Below are 25084 nucleotides of genomic sequence, written 5' to 3'. Positions count from 1 at the left end.
GGTCATTATGTGATGAAACAGTTTAGATGAAACATTGAATTACATTGAGTTCACACCAAACACCACTGATATTCAAATGCTCTGTTTCTTCTGTTATTTGTTTTACAAATTTCTGGCAAAATAAAGCTAATAAGGTGGAAACACAAAAGCAATTTTCTATGAAAAATCTATTCTTTATTTCTTTGGTTTGTTTCTAAAAAATTAAGAATATATCGTGTATTTTCTAAGTGTTCTACTGAAAATCAAAGAAAAGGAAGATAACTAAAAATATTCCACATTTGGATCCGCACTGAAATATTATTTTTATTGATTTATGCTTCTATATAAAATGGAATGGTAAAAAATATTGTTGTTATGCAATAAATAGAAATGATTGAGATGAGTTCATATCATAGTAAATAAAAAATAAATATGACGGTGAGTAAATCTCATTTTTCAGAAACTTCAATGAATTTGTATCCATTTTCACTCAACCAAGGTTGCAAAGCTTTCCAGGTTCTTTCCCACAGTTCCATTCGAAGATATCTGTTCTCAGAAATTTTACTTGGGGCAGCTACTCTGCACTCTTCCAAGTATTTTCCACCTACGTGTTCCAGCTCTGGGCTGAGTGCAGCATGGGTTGCTGTTTGAGCTCCTTCCTCAGCCGACTATTTAAAAAGACAAACACATCATTCATTATAAATTCTGACAGCGTTTTCTGCTTATAACAAATTAAGATGAAGTATTCAAACGCTAAAAATTTTAATTTTAGCTTTAGATGGAACTTTATATTTATACTACATTGCCAAAATATCCCCAACCGTGTTGATAAAAAAAATAATAAGCATTTGAAAAAATTTTGCAAAAAAAGCAAATAAATAAATAAAAATGTGACTACATAGTGTGTTCTATGAAGAGAAATTTTTGTAATATTGTTATATAATTCTGCTAATATTTTTGGAGTCTTTTTTTTAATTCTGATTTTTTAGCATTGTCTAAATATTGAATTTTTTGTATATACGGTTCAAATAATTCAAAAACAAATACTTAGTTTTACAGAAAAGTGGAGAATCAAAGTTTAAAAAAAATTGTCAATCAAAATGGAATATATTCACTTAACAATTTTCAAAAACATTTTGTAATTTCTGTGGTAATTTGCTTCCACCAGGTATCATTTCCCAATATTTCATTTTTTTAATCGACAATAATATATTTTTAAATTAGACAAAAAGAAATCATGATTCATTGTTTCCAATATTTGGTATATTTGAAAGGAAAACCCCGATTGTAAATGGATAGCTGTTACAATAATTGGTAAGATAATCATCATTTTTTTTAAAGAAGTTTTGCCGATATCCATGTAATTTTTTATAATTCAAGAAAGGATTTCTCATTCTGCTTTGGAAATAATTCCTGTAAAGTTTGATAGCGAGTTCATTTGATACCGAGTATAATCCATCAATTAAAAGTTTTAGATGCTCAAATTTCTGTATTAATCAGTTAAAAAATATGTAATTAATGAAAAAATCAAATAATGTGATTTATATCATAGATGTTTCTCTTTAGAAACTTTCTTTGTGATTCGTGTGTTATTTATTTAGAATTATTTGCACTCTTAATTGACAGTTATTTTCGTATTTATTATGTTTTCATTAAAAAAATAAGGATTTTCTAAAATAATTTTTTTTGTAATGGACAGAATGTGGAGATGTAAAATTATTTTGAGAGCAAAAATTTTTACCTTGAAGAATATGGATCCTAATCTCGGAATCAATAATACTGAGTTCATAAGATCCGTATCAACCACTCCTGGATGTACACAATTTACTTTAACATTTATATTATTTTTATCCAGGCAGGCTTGAAGAGAGCTCGTGAACATTACTTGGGCTAATTTAGAATCAATGTATGCTTTGTACTTTGAGTAGTATTTCCTAAAAGAAAACAAAATCAATTTTAAATCAAATGATGAATATTCCATTTTAGATACGATATTAGTCAATTTTATATACACCTTTAAACAATTTTATTTCAGAAATCGGACATAAAAATTGGACAAAATGTGAATGGTCAAAAACGTATCATTCAAAAACATGACAATTATTATTCTATTAATATTTTTAGCACATTATATTATCAATCTGAAATTTATTTACATTTCTTATATTATGTTTTTTATACTATTACTACACCTATTATTTCTTCTTTCATTTAGCTTTGCATGAAAAGCATGTGTTGGATTCTCATCAAGATATCAATATTAAACAGAAGCAAAATACAAAAAATGACTACATAAAAAAGAAGGGAATTGACTTTTTTGAAACATTTCCTTTTAATTGTAGATATTTCCTAATATCATATTTAATATCAGAAAATCATTTGTGCATATTTCCTGCTTGATTACATGTATAATCTATATACTTAACTTGATTGCCAGTATCATATTAACTTTTATAGTTCAATCAATATCATGAAAAAGAATATTAGTATGTTGGATATTTCATAACCTTTGCTGTAAATCTGCATAGTTGAGAAATAACGATTTTTGCCCCATATGTTAATGGCCATGATGCTTGGTCATAAGCTGAATTTTTGTAACTAATAATAATTATTACAATTAACATTTTGATATGCAATTTTCCTTAATAAAGCATTGAAACTCCATTACAGCCTCACTCTCAAAGTCGTTAAAAACTATCAGGGGTGGTGTGTCCGAAACTTTCTAGCTTATTCTGCAATATCCCTCTCCACCTGTTTGAAGATATAGAAATGCTGTTACATAGCATTGGCAGACAATGGTGATGAAACATAGATCTTTGGCGGGAAGCTAGCACTTTTATGAATGCATCGTGCAACTTTTATTGACCGATTATAGCCAAAATTTGGCACAGATTTACAATGACGAATTTTATTCATTTAATTCCTTGCGTTTATGAGCAATTGTAATGACATCAAGTATATTTTACTCAAAATGTGATAATCTGCATTTTAGAAACTAAACTTGTGTACTAATTTTTTTCTATCTAGGTCTTGTACTTAAAAAGACAAATTTATGTTGAATGGATTTTATTCAAAATGTGATAGAAATCCACACATCTGGGCTGAAATCGAAATATTAAATTTCACCTACCAAGCTTAAAGCGTTCTTGATTTATCGATATTGTAGCTAGACGATGCAAGAAATGTGTTTTTCTAACTCAGGGAGGTCTAAAACTTGGAAATGCATCAAAATCTCAACAATACTTCTATACTTAAAATGCGAAAAAGTTAAAAAAAAAAATAAAACCTACAAATTCAGTGATACTGTTGAGATGAAAAAAAAATCCTCAATTATTCCATATTTTCAAGCAAATAATTGCTGTTGATTTGTAAAGATAATGCTTCTGTAAAGAAAGTCATTCCAATTTCTGTCTTAGTTTTCCAAACATTGATTAACAAATTGAAAAGGGGTCATTTGCAGTTGATCTGAATAAAAGTAATGCTTAGCACGACATTTTATAAAAAATCGGCTTCTAGTGATCGGGACTGTGAAATGTAATGATAGATGAATACCCTTTTTTATGAGCCATAGCTTCAACGAGAAGAAAATCACAAAAATTTGAGAATTCATATTCCTAAAGCAATACATCTGCATTCACGAAATTAAAATTTACTTTATAAATTTAATTTATTATAATTATAATTTATTAATTTATAATTTATAAATTTAATTTATTATAATTATAATTTATTAATTTATAATTTATAAATTTAATTTATTATAATTATAATTTATTAATTTATAATTTATAAATTTAATTTATTATAATTATAATTTATTAATTTATAATTTATAAATTTAATTTATTATAATTATAATTTATTAATTTATAATTTATAAATTTAATTTATTGCAATTTATAAATTGCAAATAATATGCACACATAATATGTAACATAAATTGCAATATTTAATAATAATATATGCACATAAATTGCAATATATAACAATAATATATATGCATAAATTGCAAGGAATATATGTGTTTGCTTATCCTTTTTTTAAAAGCCCCATTTCAAAACTTAATTTTAAAAAATTGAGTCAAAATTTTTTTATCTCCAAAAAACTTAGATTTACAATTAAACCGATAAAACAGGTATTAAAGATGTCCATTGCTGTTTTTAACCCCCCCCCCCAATACAATAAGTGACTGACATTTTACCAAGTTATCATGAAATACACTTTTCCATTTTCAGTTTTTTGAAAGTTTTCGCATAAATAAGTTTTGTTGACATCTTTAATTGTTTCATCTTTTCCTTCTTTCTAGCAAGTTTTCTTATTTATAAACAGTTTTTATTTCAGCAACTTTAAATATTTAAATATTCAAGGCATTTGTTAAATCAAAAATGGGTAATATTCTATGACTGAGGCAAAAATATGAATTTCTATTCAATTACAAATGCTGAACACGTTTTGATTCAATAATCACGTGAACCGACTGGAATCGAACTGAGATCATCAATTTTTGAGGCCGAACTTACTGGTTTTGAAAGTCCGTCACATCCTTGCTTCCCACAAAATGAATGCAGGAAGTGCAGTTGACTATCCTCGAGTTTTTCCCTGTCGAACTCGATCTTGCTAACAAGGGTAGGAGGAGATGAGTTAGAAGACAATGCCCCAAATAGTTCACAGAAAGATGTTTTTCATATCCGTCTACGGTTCTCTCTTCTTTCACGAACATAATGCCCGCTGTTGGAAGAAGAAATATCATTATTATCTTATTCGCTTTTTGTCTTCAGATTAGTTTAATTTAGTTTACTTTTAACGTCCCGTTTTCAAAGCAACACTAGGGTTATTTTGGGACGGACATCGTAATTTTTAACCGCGGTCAGAAGACGAAGACGACACCTGAACTGGCACCCCCTCTCCAAACTTCCACACCACACCAGCAAGAGGATGTTTGGCCCCGACGGATATTAACGCGCGCCAGATTTTGTCTTCAGAAATGAGAATTAGAAAATTTTATGAAATCGTCCCATTTTTATAGGCAGCTGACAGAAGATTCTGGTTTTGTTCATTTAAACTTAAACTTCTGCTTTGATTGATTTAATTTCATATGCTTGTTTTGTATTAAAGAGCAAATTTTACCTTTCAAGCGTATGCTCTGCTGTCATTTAGATCAAAAACTATCTCTGCTTCAAAATTTTACTTCAGCGTAAATAATGGTATTTAAAAATAATAATGTTCGCCATAAAACTCATTAGATTAAGATTAAGACTTTTCTTAGAGTTTTTTTTTTAAAATAAAAATATCATATTGTCTCTGACAATCATGCAAAATTGTTATCTTCTGAAATTTGGCACGCAATCAATTCAATCTTCCGTACCTTCAAATTCCATTAGTGTGTGCAAATTACAATTGCAATTACAATTACAATACTATCACACCAATATTTTAACTGTCTGATTATTGGTAATAACTTGAAAATTATTACAAATTGAATGAATAGAAAAAGAATTTCCTTTGTTAATTTACAAAATAATAAGGGCATTAAAATAAATTTAAAGTAATCAGTATTAATGTCTGATGAAAGGAAAGAGATTACGATATATAAATGTTGAAGAATTGTAATTATTATTATTAACTAGCCGCTTTCAACGACCAGTTTCACTTTTATTTAAATAGAGTAGCTTAATAAAAAGGCTCGGTAGGCAAGATGAAGAATTCAGAATGTTTCTTCTAATTGCATCTTGTTATCAGTTACATAAATATAATCACTTTTGAAAGGATAATTCCAAATAAACAATCTCTTAATTTTATATCTTCACCAGACACCTCCATACCGGAATAAGGCAAGCTCGTTTGGTCCAAGAAGAGAGATTATTTAAAATATCGATGATCTATCAAATACTGAATGTTTAACCCGATAGGCATTCTGAAACTGAGCTGTCCGTCAGAAGAATCTCCCTGTCCACTTGACACCAAGTCCGTTACCGAAAAATGGCAGAAAAACAAACTGACATATTTTTTCAGCCTAAATTCCTTTGATCTTCAGGAATTGAGAAGCGAAAAGTTACCACTTCTAGGGGCTGTTCACAAATTCGAAAAACTCAAACTGTAAAAAGGTTATATCTTATTTATATAACAAGTTTCGGCGGTGATTTTTCGTAAATAATGGTAATTATCTATCTAATTAATAATATAAATAATTTAGAAAAGTATACTTTTGTTATTGTTAGTATCATATGATACCATTATCAGCTGCGACAATGCATACCGTTTCGTTATTAGGACAGTTTTGGTCTCTCAGACAGCGCAGATTATCTTTCACGCACAGCGTTTGTTCCAGAAACTTTATTGCATCTGAGGCGTTTCTGCTCCTTTGGCAAAGTTTGGAACGTGTAAACTTTCTTCCATTTCGAAGCCGATGGATTCAAATTATGTCCCTGTCGTGTTTGTACATCGTGGATTCTACATCGGAAATGTCGAAGTGGCTGGAACGGGACGAAAGTAGCATTTGCCTGATCTGCTTGTTTATTAAAACAGTCATATTTCATCTAATTCAAATTTTCTTTTTTATTGTGCTGTATAATGCAGTGCTGAAGTATTTTTCTCGTTCTACAGAAACATAAGAAAAATTATGACTGATGAAGATCTCAATAATATTTTTATTGCGGTTCTATTCTAGCTGAACAAATATACTGCTTACAATTTTCTCTTCCCGTAGAACCTTGCAATCGAAGGTGTAGAAATGATACTTCAGAGTCGTATACACCAATACTTTTGGAACTTTTGTCTTCTCTTCCCAGCAGAAGGTTAAAAAAAAATGCCTTTGCCACTTTTTGTTACTGCAATTAAGTAGCGATCGGATTGCAAAAAGAATCGCTCTTTACCGGCGGAAATGAATGAAGTCTGTTAGTCAACGAGAACGAGGTAACATTAATATTCTTTTCTCTTGAAGTAACGCTCCAACCGACTCCTTTCGATGTTACAACTTAGGTGCAACATTAAGTCCTTTGTTCCGAAACAACTGTTATTTCATCGCCGTGATGGTTCTTGATGTAAGATGTATAAAGTTTTGTCAACACGACCATTTGTCCCTTGCTTTGGATATACTGGTTGAAGGAGTGCATCTTCATCAATAGCAAAATACAGGTGTCAGTGTTACCAACGATAGCTTTGGAATTGTGCTCAAAACTTTACAAACGCTTCTTTCTTTGTCTTCCGCTACTCTTAAATAAAGCCAAGCGTGCTCTTGTAACCTCGAATAAATTCTCATTGCAAACGCTTGTAAATTGTCAAGTGAGTAAACAATTCACATTACAAAAGCTATCGTAGTATTACTGTACTTGTCGAGAAAGCTTTTTCGATACTTTGAACGAAACGAACTTTGCACTTGTCTCTGTATTTGTCGAAAAAAACTTTAAACTAAGGATAAAAACATTTCTTTCCTAAATTCTTAACAGTTTAGAGCCTCTTGTGATAGCATCCTACCTAGTTACGCTATTCAGCTGAGAAAAGAATGATCCAATGAATAAAGGGACCTGTACGCTTTCAAAATTTGTTTCAAACATTTTTCATTTTAGGAACTTAAGCAATTTTGAACAAAGGATAAAAACATATCTTTCCTAAATTCTTAAAAATTTAGAGCTTCTTGTCATACCATCCTATCTAGACACGTTACTTAGCTGAGGTAAGAATAAACTAAATGCCCAAAGGAGGCTCGAATGAAAGTAACCAGTCCAATTAGCTGAAGGCCGGGATTGGTTGAAAGCATGGAGAGGCAAAAGTTTTCACTTTTACAATGCATAGTATTTGTTTACGAAGGAGAGGTTAAAGGTATGGTTCGCCAGCCATATCTGGTTGAAGTTTAACGTTCCATTAGAAAAATTACAGGCAGAAAGAGTACAATTGTGAAAACGCACTGCTGCAAAATGCGAAAATAAAACAAATGTTAGAGAAGGCACTAATTTTTAGATAAAGAAAAAGAATTTTTTTTAAAAAAAATTACATTATTATGATATTGCATTAACATAATATTTTTTCGGTAGATGATAGATGGATATTACTCACCGTTGTTTATGAGAAGGTGACAGGCTGATTTTGTTAAGAGATAATGATTCGCAAAATCCTTCACAGACTTCATTGAAGCCAGATCCAAGTGCCACACTTCGACTAAATACAAAGGGAAATGAAACAAGTTTTTTTTTCAATAGCGCATCAGTAAAATTTTAATTTTATACAAATATTCGTGATTATTGAGATATTATTCTCTCCTCTGATGATCCTTCAAAGATTATTAATAATACAAATTGCTTGTCAATACTTCATTCATATTGCTTTTACAGAGATGTTTACTATTCAATCAACTCTTCTGAGAATTTTGCAACATTTATGTCTCATTTGTATATACAAGGTGATTCAAAACTTAATGTCCAAATTTCGTGGGATCCGTCAGGGAAATCAATTTCACGTAGGAAAGTATGTCCGAAAACGTCATCTGCATGGACAAAATAGACAAATGAAATGAACACAAGGAACACAGTGCAGTTAAGTAGTAACGAATGTGAATTTTATTCCAACAAGGAAAAATACAAGTTCACAGTAGATACTCAAAATTGTGACCATTTGCACTAACATAGGATTCACAGTGTCGTTGCACTGACCACCGAATATTTTCAAAAGGCCTGGCATATCACGGATAATGCCTGCGGTGGCCACTATTCTTGCAACAAGATCCATTTCACTGTTAACTGAGTCTCGTACACATGGTCTTTCACAGCCCAGCACAAAAAGAAATTCATGGGCGATAAACTTTTGGGGTGGCCAAGCGATCGGCCCACTCTGCCAATCCACTGATCTCCGAATGTTCAGTTCAGGTAATCACGCGCAATAATTGCGCTTTGGTCTGGAGCTCTGTCATGTTGATTCCACATATCTTAGCGGATATGCCAGCCTTTCTGAAAATGTTCGGTGGTCGATGCAACGGTAATGTGAATCCCGTGTTCATGTGTTCAATTTTGAGCACATTCTGTGAAGCAACTACTGGTAACGAATGTACTTTACCTTGTTGGAATAAAGGTCACATTCGTTGCCACTTGACTTTACAGTTTCCTTGTGCTTACTTGACTTGTCCATTTTGCCCATGCAGATGAAATTGGCTGACATACTTTCCTACGTGAAATCGACTTCCTGAGATATTCCCTACCATCTCAGGAAATTTGAATGATAAGTTTTGAATCACCCTATATACTATATGGTAGAACACTTTCGTATTTCTCGGAAAAGACTGGTGTTTATATTGCAACCACATAAATATAGGCCTGAATTCTTATTTGCAGTAAAAATATGGTCCTGGAACATTTAGGAAAAGGGCCAGAAACCGATGACACCTAAAATTAATTTTGCTCTAATCGTTTCACAGAAAACCGATAATGATTAGCTACTTCTAACATTTGTTTAGTTTGCTGTTCCAATAATATCAAATGGAATATCACATTAAAATTCGAAGTAAATACTTTGCATCTTTGAGGAAATGTAAGTATTTGTAACAGATAATTTTTAACTGCTTTTTTGTGAAAGGCAGTATATTCTTATTATCGTAATTGTGAATCCAGATGCATAGGGCAACTTATCTATATCAAAAATAGCCTTAAGATTCAGAAATATATTGCCACAGCAGCAGACTGATTTTCAGTTCTGTTCTGCGAATGATAAAAAGCTAAATAGGATTAAAATACTCATGGAATCAAAATTTAAATTTCATTATTTATATAACATTACATTCATTGACTGAAAAATGGAAAATATAATTCTTCAAGATTATTAGAACATTTTTCCATGTAGTTTAAAATCTTTTTGCTATTTTATCTCATTTTACCATGTATTAGCGCAACATAGACAAACCTGGCTCTTGTGCCCTAAGCCTCAAACTCATAGAACATTTTTCCAACTGGAACGGTTCAGAAATTAACTATTGATCGTACACAGCCCGTGCATCAAGAATACAGTGCACTATAACAAGCCTGGTCCTGTGCCATTAAAATAATTGAGCATTCACCTTTAACGCAGGAACGCAGCAATGGGGCACTGCTGTTCACAGGGAATAAAGACAAAATGTGGCATGAAGTATCAGTGAATTACCGCGATTAATAACACGGACAATATTAAATCTCCCCATCATCGGTTATTTACCCGCTAACTCCACACCACTTTTATATGAAGACGATTTCTTGAAGATGATGATTGGGATGATTCAGTTATTCCCTCTCCATCAGGGTTCGCTATAATATGTAAAAGCAGTTTCAACCGTTCTGACTTACCAGTGCAACCCGGATGTTTTTTCATCAAGGAATCCCTCAGAGCAGTTCTGGATGCTTCTGGAGACGAGGAGCCTGAGGACAGAAAAACAAAAGGTTCTCTACAAGCACGTATAAATAATAAAAATAATCATGAAAATTAACTTTGTTATTCTTAATGGTCAAGAATTTCAGAACAATCTTTAAAATAGAAACGTGTTTGAAAAAAATTGTATTTTGAATTTAATATTTAATTTGATTGAAACGAAGCTATTACTTCAAGCAGGTATTCCAATATGCAGTTGTTGTACAATAAATTAAGTTATGCAACCTCTTTTACAAATTATTAAAAAGCAAATAATAATGATAACGTGCGTTTTTTAAAAAAAGAAATAACAATGGAGAGATAATATGGTAGCTATAAAAAATTTCGACTTCCAGATGCGAAGAAATCTCAACTTCTTCGGATCGGTTTTAGTTCTCTCTCTCACTTTTGTTATATTAACGTCCCTTTTTAAAACAACACTCGGCTTATTTTGGGGACGAACCTCGTAAATCTGAACCGTGTTGAGATGATGAGAACGACACCTAAGCTGGCACTCCCTCTTCAAACTCCCATACCGCACCAGCGGGAGGACGTTTGGTTCCGACGGATTTAGCGTGCACCAGACCAGCTAACACGACGGTTCTGCGGTGGAATCGTGTGTCGAACATGAAGCCCTCCTTTTCTGAAGCCGAGATCTTACCACCAAGCCCCTGCGGCCTTCGTCGGATCAGAAAAATACAGAAAAATTTCTATGATTCCCCAATTCTATTTTATCTCTGTCAGCGAAAACAATAAATCAAAAACGCATTGCCTCGAAAGATGAAATTTAATACCTAATATCAAATGTACAGATTTCTATAAAATTTTTGGAGGCATTCATTTGAGAATGACTACTTATCTTTGAGATCTGTGCATACGAACACGATGTCTGGAAAAATGCAATGGCCTGGAGGGATGAAATTTAGTACCTAACACCAAATTTACAAATTTCTATGAAATTTTGGAAGACATTCATTTGAGGATGACTTGTCTTCGAGCTTTGCATATGCGAACACAATGGCTAAAAACTTAAATTCTTATCATCAAAAAGGTAGATGGGTATTAGATTTTGGATTAAATCCATCAAAGGGGTAGGTTCTGCATATTCACTTCTAGGTTAACGCTATAACTGAAAAATGCAATATGATTTAAAGAAGACGTGATGAATGTTTTGGAAGGAGCACCTGCACTCTGTGGTCCAAATCTCCGATACCTATTTTATTTAGACCTAGTTAAAAAATATTGCTTAAATTCCGCGTGGATTATCAAGCGAAAGAAAGATATCGAAATTTGTATTTTCTTCCTTAAAGTGATGCCAGCGCATTAATGGAGGGTGGCACTCTACGCCATTCACTTTTTTTGCCTGTCACCTGCACCTTGCGATCACTCCGACGCTTTGAATGAATATTTAGCTAAAGTCCCGTTCGCATTCTGTGAGCACCTGCCGCCACAGGATATCAGCACGGCGTCGTCCTAGTCCACGCCGTTTATCGTGCCATCATTCCGGTGGCATGCTCCTGAATATCTCGCTTTATACTACTAAATACTAAACAGGGAAGTCGGTGGGGAAGACTTCGCTTGTGGACTTTGTCGCTTGGAAAGTCGCTTGTGGACTTTGATCTGATTTTCGATTATTTGTTGCCTCTCTCGTTATCAGCAGTGAAAAGTTCATTGAGTGCACTCATATTAAGCAAAACAAAAAGGTGTCAAAAGAGCACTCATGACGTTTTTTATAATAATCATTATTTTTTTCTTTTTTAGCTCGGATAAGTATTAAATGAAATCAGAATAGAGTCAATAGACCCTAAAATCGAATCTTTGAGATTCGAGGAAAAGGTCCGGTTTACTATTGCCATTATTTTGTTTCTTGCAAGTTAGTAAGATTTATTAAATATTTTTATAAATTTATGATATTTAATTTTTGGGAAGTTTGTTTCTGAAGAACACTCCTTTGTAATTTTTGTAATTCGAAGAGTCTCCTACGTTTACGCTAATTTGCATAAGAAAAAAAAAAGAGATCTCTGATCATATTTTTCACTTCTGATCATATTTATTCGTTTGCTATACGAATGAAAAAGGAAGAAGATTGTGATGTGCATGTTTAATGATTAGGAGTGACGCTTATGTACCTGATTCCTTCTCCGATTAAACAATTTAATCTTGTTGGGTGCACCGCAGAAATTCAGCCTTTCTAAATTCAGTAGTCAGCAGAGGATTGGATACATGCGATTTCTAATAATTCGGTTATTAAGTAGGAGAGAGGTGAATACTTGCTTCTTGCATGCTGTTATATCCCCCCTTATTAACCTATCTCCCCCTTTACATTATCGTAGTTCCTTAACAATAATATTCATTCTTCATCCTAAGTCATTGACTGACTCTCCGACTCGTCCGAAGGCACACGGAAAAAACTTGAATGACCGGACCGTAGCAACAGCAACACTGGAGGGAAGTGTGGTTGAGTTCTAAGGGCCATCACTGGTCACGGTACAACCTTTCTCTAAGGAAATACGTCCCTTCATCAATGGGAGGAGCCAGACCCCTCACCTTTATACCCACAGCGGTGGCAGGAACCAACCACCATGCCGGAAGCTTCTCATCCTCAATTACATGATACCCCCCTTGGGGGGAGTAGGTTTATGCTATCAAAATGTCCGTTCTGGATTTCCTCGTGCAATCATTTTTCTCAATCCTGGACTGATCCTTCCTTCAGTCACTTTGCTACATGGAATAAAGATATATTTGGGATCATCTTTTTCTTGAATGAACGCTATGTTTTTCATCCTCATCAAATTATAAGAGCGAAAAATTCTTTTTTTTTTTTTTTTTTTCATTTGAAAAGCTGATTTTCTACAGATGCACAACACAACTGGAAGAACATGCACCATAAACTCTGATCATTCTCTAATTTTTGGCCATAATATGATTTTACACCTTCACCAAATAATTATCGTAATTTGTTTTTTGTTTTTCCTCGTTTCAAAATAGGAAGGTGATATTTTAAGAAGAGGAATATTAGAATTTGAATTACTGAATATTAATCTGAATTAGAATCTGAATACCAGTGAGGTGAATCTTTCAGTAATTGGAGGCGTATTCTTACCGATGACAACACTGTATCCGCACGACAATAAATTGTTGACGATTTCAAGTCCAATGCCTCTACTTCCTCCCGTGACCACAGCCTCTTTTCCATCTTGTCTCGGATAAGCTGAAAAATAAAATTTAACTCAGAAAAAATCGTTGGCATACGTTCCCGTTAATAGTAAGATAATAAAATTATTTCATATAAATACCAGTGTTTGAATGAAATGTTTAATAATAAAATGGAAGACATTCGAAACAATATTAGAAGATTAATAAATTTAATAAAAGAACACAATGATTTAGCAAGTTTGAATTGCCATTTTTCTAAACAAATAAGTAAATATATTAGGCTAATTGCTTTGTTCATTATTCAGATCTGATTCCCTGGCAAAACAAAACCATCTGGACATTTGTGCGTATATGCGCACCACTAATTAGAATGGTATGCCCTCACCGAAAGATGTGAATCTTCAAGACCTGTTTCGCATAAATAAGCAGGAAAAAGTGAAGAGAGAGTCAACAGTTGTTGAACGGGCATACTAAGCTTCTTTAAGAAAAGAGCAAAGATATTAAGTTTAGGAAAAAGAAATCCCTTATTTTTACGAAAAAGAAATCCATTATTACCTTCAAAACTTTAATTAACATATTTTGGATTATCAATTCTGACCAAATAGTCAGAGTTTTGTTCTATAATTTGTTTCCATTTTATAGATAGCTTCATAATGCCTCTCTCATAGAAGTCTTAGTCCCTATTGACCAGAAACTAGAATAATTGATTTTAACAATCTTCTCTTGATTCCAGTTTGTAATCAAGAAGGAAGTTTTAACATGCAAAAAAAAAACATTTTTCATCACTTGATGACAGGTCCGGATTACATGGTAGATGCATCAAAACTTACCAACCAAGCTCCCGAAGTTTCTAGCGTGTCACTATAGACATGTTTAGCCTGGCGTTGTCCTGATGGAACACAGCACCTCTCCTTTTGGCCAATTTTGGTAATTTCTGGTCAATAGCTAACTTCAAACGGTCCAGTTGTTGACAGTATAGATCCGAATTTGTTTGGCCATATGGAAGTAACCCATAATAAAGTATTCTTTTCCAGTCCCACCGAATGCATAGCGGAACCTTCCTGGCTGTTAGTCCTGGTTTGACCACCGTTTGAGCTGCTTCACCTCGGTTTGACCATGATCTTTTCGCACTGTATTGTAGTATGTGACTCATTTCTCATTCCCAGTCACATTCGTTTAAGAAATGGATCAATTTTTCCTTTTGACCATGACTCCGCAGATGGAAATTGGACCATCTATCATGTTCTTTTTGTGTTTTTTGGTGTGGCAACCAAAATCAAGATTCTTTTAGAATCCAGCTTTGTGCAAACGATTTAAAACTGCTTCATGGTCTATCTTTATCTTCTGGACGATACTACGACTACTAACATGCCGGTCAACCACAACTATTTCTGAGTTTTTATCGACATTCTCGACGACGGGCCTACCTCTGCGAGGTGGATCTTTAACATCGAAAATACTTGAATGGAATCAATGAAACCGAAATTGCACGTAATTATCTGTTACAGTACCAGGACCATAAACACCATTCACAGTTTCAGCCGTCTGGCTTGCAATTTTACCTTTATCAAAGAAAAACTGTAAAATGTACCGAATTTTCTCTTTGTTGACTTCCATTTTTAACACGCTGTAACTCGCAACTGAATGGACCAAACAAAAAACAGCAAAGGAATTTTTTTAGTGCAAAATGTCGCCTTTCCAACGAACATAATTCTGAAATTGTTAAGATCAATACTTTACGAGATATCGATCATTACAGCTATCTACCGAAAAAATAATAGATTTCTGTTTTTTTTTTTTTCCCAACCTAATATTTTTGTTTTTGCCTTAAAGAGTGGAGTGTTTAAATTCCTGTCTAAAAAATTTGGCTAGTTTTAGATAAATTATCCATAAAAATAAATGCTCTTCTACTTTTGGGATTGCACTATTAGGATCACAGTATTCGTCAGAGTAAGAAATCAGGAACAAATCTGTCATGTTTATGCATCAGTTGCGATTAATAAATCAGTATCGAAGCTTATTCTGTTCAATCGCACTGAATAATCTTTTAAATAACCTTTGTAACACTCTCATCTAAAGTAGCCCGCCAACCAAACATCAACCTCCTCGCCAATCAAAAGCACGCGGCAGTACTAGACTAGTCGCAAGACTGTAAGCATGTGAAACCACCGACCACAAGATTTACTTATGTTAAGCTTGTAAATATAAATATTGACTAAATGTGAGTAATTGTAAGTGTAGCATTTTGTGTAAGTGGTTGTGTATTAAATTCTTTTTAATTTGTTAGAACCCGTTTTTATTGCATTATTCTTACACTTTTAGATTTTAATCCCCTTCTGATAATCTTTCAAATTTTAGGTTTTTGTTGGATATGTTTGGAAATATTTATAAATCAAAAAGAAATGAATAAAAAAATTTTTTATATCGAAGTATTTTACTTTTAAAATTAGGATAAAAGACAGAATTTTTTTATAATTACTTTTAATAAGGATATAAACCTCAAAAAACGAATAATTTTTTAAAAGTTAACTTGAGAAAAACAATTTTGCACTGGAATTTTTTTTTTCATAAAAATATTTATTTCAGAAATAATTTACACACACAAAAAAAAAACTTTTAATAGATAAATAAACGGAACAAGTTATGTTCTAAAGAAATGGATAACCTGGCAAAGGCTTAAAATTACGAGAATGGTTCGCTTCTCAGAATTCTTATTAAATCAAAAACATGTTTGCTTTCAGATGAAATGAAGTCAAGTTTCGATTATAGAAATCCAAACTATTAATCGTATGTATTAAAACACCATTTGTACATTTTTCTAAGGATAAATAATAAAAAGGTGCGTAATCGAAATTTTAATAAATAACTTAAAATATTACAAACTTAATGTTATTATTGTTTTTAAAGGCAGTACAAATATGTTACTAAGCAGTATTGAAAACAATAATTAAAATATTAAAACTAAACATTAATAACAAAAGTGAGAATAACTTACCTACATTTATATACTGAGTATTAATTATACATTTTTTATGCAATTCATGTGCAAGCTGAATATCTGTGAAAAAAAGTTATGAATTGTATTATTTTAATTGAATGTTTTCTTTAAGGTTCCAGCAAAGAAAAGTTTTTCAATGTTTCATCCTTCTCGCATTCCTTCATTTAGAAATGAAAGATTGTAAAAGTATTGTAGCGGATAGCTATGAGCGAGAATAGAACCTGGGAGCCTGTGGTTCGCAGTCTAGTAACAAGACCACAAGACAAGAGTAATACTCAGGTCTCGTAGCTGTTATCCAGCTTATAAGCTTTCGCCACAGTACTCTCCCTCCGGTGAGTCGGAGGTGAGACGAACGATATAACTGTTGAGTGGTGATATATTTTTAGCTGTTGAATCTAATGTGCCTGTACCCATTTGAGTAGCGCCAAGCGTTATGGCGCGTGAGCGTGAGTGGTTGCTGTTGCTGCGTCAAGTGAGTCTGGCGACTTTGGTTTGCTGTGGGTAGATGGCGCACAACAATTGTACGAATGTTGAAGGTTCATCGTCCGAGGTCACCAATGTGGCGAATTGGTATGAGCGGGGATAGAACCTGGGACCTTGTGGTTTGCAGCCCAGTAACATGACCACAATCCAAAAGCAATTGCTCGCGTAGCGTAGCTGTTAACTGTCTTATAAGCTTTCACCACAAACTCTCCCTCCAGTGTTGGAGGTGAGACGAACGATGACGTACTGTAGTGAAAGCTTATAAGCCAGATAACAGCTACGAGACATGAGTATTCCTTTTGTCTTGTAGTCTTGTTACTCAGCTGTGAACCACAAGGTCCCAGGTTCTATTCTCGATCATTAGATACCTCTACAGTATGTTATCCTTTAGGAGGTGTTTTCTCCTGAATTAGAATGATATAGAAAATGGAGTAGTGACAGAGAAGCAAGGTCTATTCGATGGGGTGAATAAGGATGAGCTCCTCTCAAATTTTCGTTAGATTTTTATTCAACTTCCTGCCGTTGCGAGAACGAAGAGCACAAAAATACATCATGAAATTTTTTCTTTCTATGCAGCTAATTCACACCTCAAAATAAATTATCCATGATAATGTCAAGTCACATTATTCCGTTACGTGACTTGAAACTGACTTTATCAGTGACCCTTTGAGATGTGTATAAGAAATTTTATTCCTTAGTTGGAGCTGTTTTAAATTAAACACAAACAAGAAATCTTTGACTTCAACAAGATTCAGAATTTTTTTAAGTAATATTCTTCTTAAAGAACGTCTTTCTAGATTCAGCTGGTGCGAATTCGCACTTAAGAAAAAAGAAATTATCCGTTCATCGACTGCTGAAGCTGATATCATTAAGACACATGTCACAAATTTTCGCTCAACACAAACAAGGACCCATTCCCGCGCATAATTGGTTATAAAACTATATTTTAACATTTTTCATGGTAAATTCATTACAAAGGCCTGGCAAGTGTGATTACTGGAAGAAAAACACTACATTTAAAGTTGAGAAAACATTTAAATATTACAATAACAAATATGCTGCGTCTATTTCACATTATAAAAGAAATGAAAATAGAGTTTTTAAGTTATAATAAATAATCGCAAATGGGCAAACTTATCAGGTCTCATTGGAACATGGTAACATTATTGCAGCTAAATACAATAAATTTCTATTAATGGTTGCAAATTAAATTTTCTTGGTCATGAGGCTTTGAAGCCTATTCCAAAGTGCCATGCACAGTGTTTTGCACGCACTGGTGATGGATGACCTCGGATCACATAGTGATTTTGATGTTATAACTAAGTAATATTTCATAGTGTGATTTAGTTATTGTAATTTATTTAGTTAACTTGTTATTAAATTTGAACTGATACAACTGCATTATACTTTGCTACTTGCTTTATTTTAATCTCAAATGTGTTGCGCATGTTTGGCTACAAGCTTGGCGTGACTTTTTTTATCGCCAACACAAGTGTATACACAAACATTATTGACTGATAAATGACTGATTAACTATTTTGCTGCAAACGAAGTTTCTGATTATTTTCAATGTGTCCTTCTTTTCTTACCCATAAATATACTAATAATATTATCCTGTGAACAGCATTTAATCATCATTGTGAATGAAACAGTAAAATTGAAAATGAAACTATGTTTCAATAAAAATCTAATATAATAAAATTTCCTAAATATTCCAGTATTAATTGTATGTTTTTACAAAATTCAATTAGGAACTAAAGAGAAAGTATAGTAAAGATTTAAAAGAAAATACTGAAGAAAGAAAGGCCATCTTTACAGATCAAATTTTTGTTTGGATGTCAACTTTTACACATATCTTAAAATGATCGGTTTCGTAAAATGTTTCGAATGTCCTTATTATTTTGTATTAAAGTCAAAAAATTTAAGATCCCCCCCCACCAATAAAAAGGTTTACTTTTGTTTTTACGGTAGTTAGGAGTAAAGTTATTGGCAAAATTATAAACCAGAAGTGAAATTCTCGAAACCAAAACCAAGCCATAGAAATGTGTCTAAATAATTGTTGGAGCTGCCATGCTAATGAGTTGACAAAATGTTACTCTATAATATTTTATTCTTACAGAAATTGATTTAAATATAGTACTCACCCCCAAAGTTTATAGAACTAAAATACAATGTATTTATAATTAGGAATTACTTTTAAGTTTTATTAAAATTAATAGCCTAACATTAGATTTATATTTAAACTCAAATAATGGATAAAATATGACAAGGTAGCTTTGACTAAATTAGATTGACAAAAGATTTTTTTTTTTTTCATTTTATGGCTCTATACATTAAATTTACTAAAATGAGCAATCTTCGGAAATAATATTTAGAATTATGATAATTAAAGTTTCTCCCTCTTTTCGAAGATAATTAAGTAATATATGAACAGTTCTTAAAAACATTTTTGGAAGTCAGGGTGTTAAAGCAATTTTTACTGATATTACTTTTTATACAAAGAATCAACTAACAAATGGTATTTAAAAAGTTTTCCCAACAATTTTAATTTTTTAAAAACAATTTCAATAATAAATAACAAAATCATACAAAAACTCTATGAAATCCAGTTATAATTTTCTATTTATGATAAAATGGATAGTATTGATTATATACAGGGTGATCAAGAAATAACAGGAGGTGTTCGGAGACTTGTAGCGTGTTATGTACTGGACGAAATATAACAAAATTTGGCCACCATACATATTAAAATATGCGGTTTCGATTTATCAAGAAAAAAAATTAGTACCAAAAGCGCCGATAGGGGAAATCCTGGAGATGCAAGCGCATGATGTGTGGAAAAAGAATACATAACTGCCAATAGAAACAGTAAATAGCAACACACCAAATACCAAAGAAAAACGTTTGTTATAGCAACTTACAAATATGGCTCAAGGTGACCACCAACTTGATGTTCCACTGCCGAGGTTTTCGACAGTGGTTTGCATCATATCAGCATTTATTTGTCTGCCATGTAACGTCATTTGATCCTTGTCCTTGATACATAATGCCTTTCAAGTGAACCAGAACGCCCCACAACCAGAAATTGCCAAGATTCAGATGAGTGTCATCAGTTAATGGGTGTTATCTTACACGGATAAAATTTCAGGATCTCCTGCACCGTCAAGAACGGATATATTTGTCGCGATATTGAACATGCACTGCTGGTACTCTGTTTATTAGCTATCGTCTGATCCATAACGGCAGTTGCAAATTCTTCAGCTTGTCCCTGCTTGATACATTTATGTCCTCTGCTTTGAATTCTCACACACCAAGAATTCTTGTTGTTTCAAATCTTTAAACTATACATAAGTTAATTATGGTCATCGGTTCTCTACTTAACTGTTTTGACCGCCGGTATTCACGAAGAGCAGCACTGGCATTTTCATCTCGCTGATAAAACAGCTTGACTAATAAGGCGCGTCCACGTAGTGACAATGAAGAATGACTTAAATTCCCTGAACCCTTCCTTTTATCTTCTATGTCATGCCACAAAGTACACGTATAAGCAAATTATATAATAAAGTTTTCGATCACCTATCGGTATTTTTTGGTACTAACTTTTTTTTCTTGATAAATCGAAGCCGCATACTTTAATGTGTAAGGTGGCCAAATTTTTTTATATTTCGTCCAGTACATAACGCGCTACAGGGTTCCAAACACCTCCTGCGATTTCTTGATCACCCTGTATAGACATAGTATTTTGAAAAAAAAAAAAAAAGACTATTAGGCCACTTTTATAATTTGTTTTCATAAAAAGTATTTGAAATAATGATAGAAAAAATTTGAACATGAAATATAAAATTAAAAGACATTCTTAGGTAAAGTAAAGAATTAAAATATTTACTTGAAGAATAAAAATAAATACTTTTAATTAACGCAGAAAAACGAAGTAAAAAAGTAAGCATGATTCAAATAAAAAAAAACTTAGCTATTGATGTTATGAAAAAGAAACCATTATTTTCGAAACCAGTGTGCTTATTTTTCACAGAATTATTATCTCAAAACAAAGGTGAAAGAAACTGTTTCACAAAATGTTACTAACCTAACACTTACATGCAAAAGGTTACGCGACATATTCAGAATGTGCCAAGATTTGCGATATGCCGCCAAAGATTAACTATAAGTCACGTGATTCATGATGGGTAAACTCATTTTGAGGAAAAACAAGTAGCTAGCCCCTACATTGATGTCTCAACTAATGGGCTGTTCATGTACGCTCCGTAAATCTTCTAATGTTTCTGGTGATTAAATAAAAAATTAAAACGTCACAAAAATTTTTTCTCGAATAAAATTTTTCTGATAAGATAATTTTTTGTTCCGACGGTGGGGATCTTGCGACCCCCTGACCCCAAACTGTCTCTATCCAGGACAGACATTTTTCAAATTTTAGAAAGAGGTGAAGCAATATATAGCCGAAGATTTGCAGTCGTTGTTTACGGTTATGAATGAATTGTAAATGTAATGAAGTTGTGTATAAATGGTGCTTTACTGTAATTCAAAAATGGAATTTCAAAAGTGAATGAAAAAGTTACAGGGTTTTTTTTAATGCATTTTGAACCCCCAATAATATAAAATTCATCAAATAGAAATTCGTGCTGGGTTTTTTTTTTTTTTTTTTCCCCTCATGCGTAAAGTATAGTTGTTGGCGAACCACCAGGTTTTAGACTTCCCTGAGTTCGAAAAACAGATTTTTGGAAAATATCCGTCTGCCCGTCTGTCTGTTTGTGACAAAAATACCAAAAAAGAAAAAAAAACACTTTCAGCTAGACAAATGAAATTTCGCATACGGTCTTTACGCCAAATTTGGTTGTTACGCCAGATTTCTATCAAATTTTGTGCAAAATCCGTTCTGAGAAACTTTCAGTTCTGTTCGAATATTCAAATAGAAGTTAACATGATTACTACAAGACGAAGAGAGCTACATGTATAAAATTCGGCACACACATTTAATATCTAGAGAACAGACACCTATAAAATTTTGAGCCAGAGAGTTGAGTTTGAATTTGACAGACTTTTAACCAATAAGGGATTGACCGTCAATTGGTCTGTACTTTCTGAAACGTATAAACGCGATAATTCAAAAACGTTACGAGTTATATATATTAAATTTGGTACGGGATTTTGTAACTACATGTGTAGCTTTCAAAGAATTTTTTTTTTTTTTCAATCTATCGGAAAAATGCACCTAAAATACAGAATCGATTTACGCATGTTATATACTGAATACGAGAGCTTAATCGACAAATAACTCACCAAGGAAAACACGATAGATTCATTAAAAATGCTTAATTGACGCTAAAGATTAATATTTAATAACTATTTTTCATCAATGCCATGCAAGACGATCACCGGTATAATATCTTTATTATAGTGTATGCGAGAAAGTTTTGAGGTGACCACTTCCGTTGCTTTTAAATGTAAACCTGAAGTCTCCGTTAAAAGTCTTTTTATTACATTTTAGTATAATTTTTCTTTCTTTACCCCTATCCCTCTCTTTTTTGTTAACTTTCAGAATTGAAATAAATCTTGGAGCTTTCCGCCTTCTCCTCTCCCCTGAGGTGACGCAAGATATTGCAAGCAAACATTACGTTCTGGTTCTACGTTTTTGAAGTCAGTGACCGAATCGAAATAAAAAAAAAAAAAAACAGGTTAAGAAAAGTAGGTGCGTGAAGTTCAAGATTTATTCGATAAGATAATAATTGTTTACATTTCCGTGCGTGTAAGACTACAGACGACGGAAATTTTGTTCTCAAATCAATCGTCATTCACATTTATTTTATTTCATGATTTTTTTCTCCCATTCTCTTCTAAATCTCTTCAGCCTATTAGAAAAAAGCGGCCGAAATAGATAATTTTATTTTGTGAAGGGGAGGGGGAGGGTCAGTTGAAAAAAATATAAAAAGAATGCTATAAGAAGACTTTGTTTAAATTTCATAACAAATGATTACTCTTTATTTTATTAAAAAAAAGCAAATGTTGAATAAGCAAATTTTTTCTTCATCAATGTGAACTATTAATAGAACTTTCCTTCGGAATTTTCAATCCGATTAATAGCTGTTATATAAAAGTGTTGTATGGTATAACAGCAATATTGTAAAGCCTCCTGAACTAATATATAACACGACTTACAATATGAGAATCGTTTCACATAAGGCAGGTATCAGAAAACCTTTTCTATAAAGAGTCCTTTTTTTATATTTTATTAATATTTTAATTTAATAACAAATATTAATAATTAATTAATATTTGTTAAATTAAGTATTTTATATAACTTGGTCTTCATGGAAGCTCCAAATTTTGATAAACATATAATTCATACTATTTTAAAAGCTCTACGCCGTTTTGTTTATTTTATTCCCTTATTTTCTGTTAGCTCCCCTAAAATTCGTGAAATATGGATTTTAGGGGAGTACTCTGCTATTTCTAGAATACTCTTAGGGGAATACTCTGCTATTTCTAGACGCCTTTTAACAATTTAACTTAATTTCTACCTTACAATAACATAAAATTTCCCATTTTTCTTACTGTTAATAATATTTTAAATATAAATTTAAAACTTTTACAGTAAGTATAAGTTGCTTTGCTAATAATGGTTTGAATTAAGGACAAAAGTTTAATTTCACTTTTTTACATATTTCATTTTTTATCAATATCGATAGTAATTTAAATTGTAAAACAAAACGAAAAAATATCTGCAACTTTAATAGCGATTTTTATCAATAACTTTGATATTCTCCCAAAATTTTTATGTTTTTATATAATCACTAGTGATACATTTAATACTTGCACAGAACTTTTACGTCTTTGTTATTTTGTTGGAAAATGTGTACAAAATAACTTTTAAAAATTGATTAAATATAGAAAAAAGTTTATATGGCAAAGAACTGGTACCATTGAAAAGATAATTTCTTTAAATTTTAAGATCAGAAATTATCGCAGAAAAATGCCAAAATCTTTCTTAATTTTTAATTAAAATTTAAAACAAATTGTTCTGAGGTGCACATTTCCATCCTCCAAAGCATGTATGTTTAATAGCTCTAGGTCAAATGGTCTGGCTTGTGGAATGTCAATACGCGCGCACTTTTCAGATTTCAGACATCAGATTTCAGACAGATTTCGTGACATCGATTGTGAGTCAACGAATTATTTGGTTACTTGCGCAATTAATGCAAAATTTATGATAATTTTATCATCAAAGAAAGAATTTAGGACTGAAGTCAAACAAATAGATATGCAAACAGTTATGAAGAATTGCTAAGAATTTCTTCTTTTATTGAAATTTTTATTATATTTAGCTAAATGTGTGTATTTTTACCAATGCAGTAATTATGTTTAAAAAAAACTGTACTTTACGGAGTTCTGATAGAAGGGATAAAATATAGTTTTCTTTTTCTTACCGGATGAAAAATGAAAGAAACTTGAATGCCTTGCATTAGTCAATATTTTTTTTAAATTGTTCTCATATAATACAACTTAAGGTAATAACTTAATTTTGACTATTTTATTTGAAAACGTGTTGTAACAGAATGCCCAAGACTCTATACCAGATTTTAAAAGAATACTTTTAGAAGTATATAAAAATTACTGATCCAAAATTTTAAAAATTACGCTCATGTTGCATATCATATTACATTTCATGTTTGGCGAACTTGCACACTACATATTACAAAAACATATCAATAATATTTTTTAAATATCGTTATTGCTTTTTCTGAATGATATTATATTTGAATTGAATAATATATTTGGATTTCTTATAAATCTTTTCAAAATAAAAATGTAAAAATATTATCATAATAAATTTTTTAGAAATATATGTTTCAAACTACTGCTTACCATTCCCATTCGAATTCTTGATTTTTCCAGTTTTTTTCCCAAAGAATTCGTAGAAAACATATTTGAAGGCAATTCCATAAGCCAGGGCGGCCCACCATACTCGCTTTAAAAAATGTTTGACCGAGTGAAGCATCGCTTGTTCCGTTACTGAGTGCTGAGGTGAAGGCCAACTGATTTCTCGGTCATCCGTTCATTCGCATCCAGGAATGAATGAAACAAACAGAAAAC

The 25084-nt window shown here is 32.2% G+C and overlaps 1 protein-coding gene across 1 annotated transcript; it reads right to left on the bottom strand.

Annotated features, from left to right (window-relative positions):
• Positions 1-279: 279 nt before the first annotated feature.
• LOC129963385 (dehydrogenase/reductase SDR family member on chromosome X-like) lies at positions 280-25084 on the bottom strand. Its single transcript, XM_056077722.1, has 7 exons — positions 24857-25084; positions 13445-13552; positions 10281-10352; positions 8032-8133; positions 4500-4707; positions 1721-1913; positions 280-647 (listed from the first exon to the last, which is right to left on the bottom strand). The coding sequence occupies exons 1-7, from the start codon at positions 24987-24989 to the stop codon at positions 429-431; spliced, it is 1035 nt and encodes a 344-aa protein (XP_055933697.1). The 5' UTR covers positions 24990-25084; the 3' UTR covers positions 280-428.

The sequence above is a fragment of the Argiope bruennichi genome, chromosome 3, assembly GCF_947563725.1.
Source record: "Argiope bruennichi chromosome 3, qqArgBrue1.1, whole genome shotgun sequence".
Classification (NCBI taxonomy): Eukaryota; Metazoa; Arthropoda; class Arachnida; order Araneae; family Araneidae; genus Argiope; species Argiope bruennichi.
The sequence above is the reverse complement of the archived record's forward strand: the minus strand, read 5'-3'. Positions and strand labels throughout refer to the sequence as shown.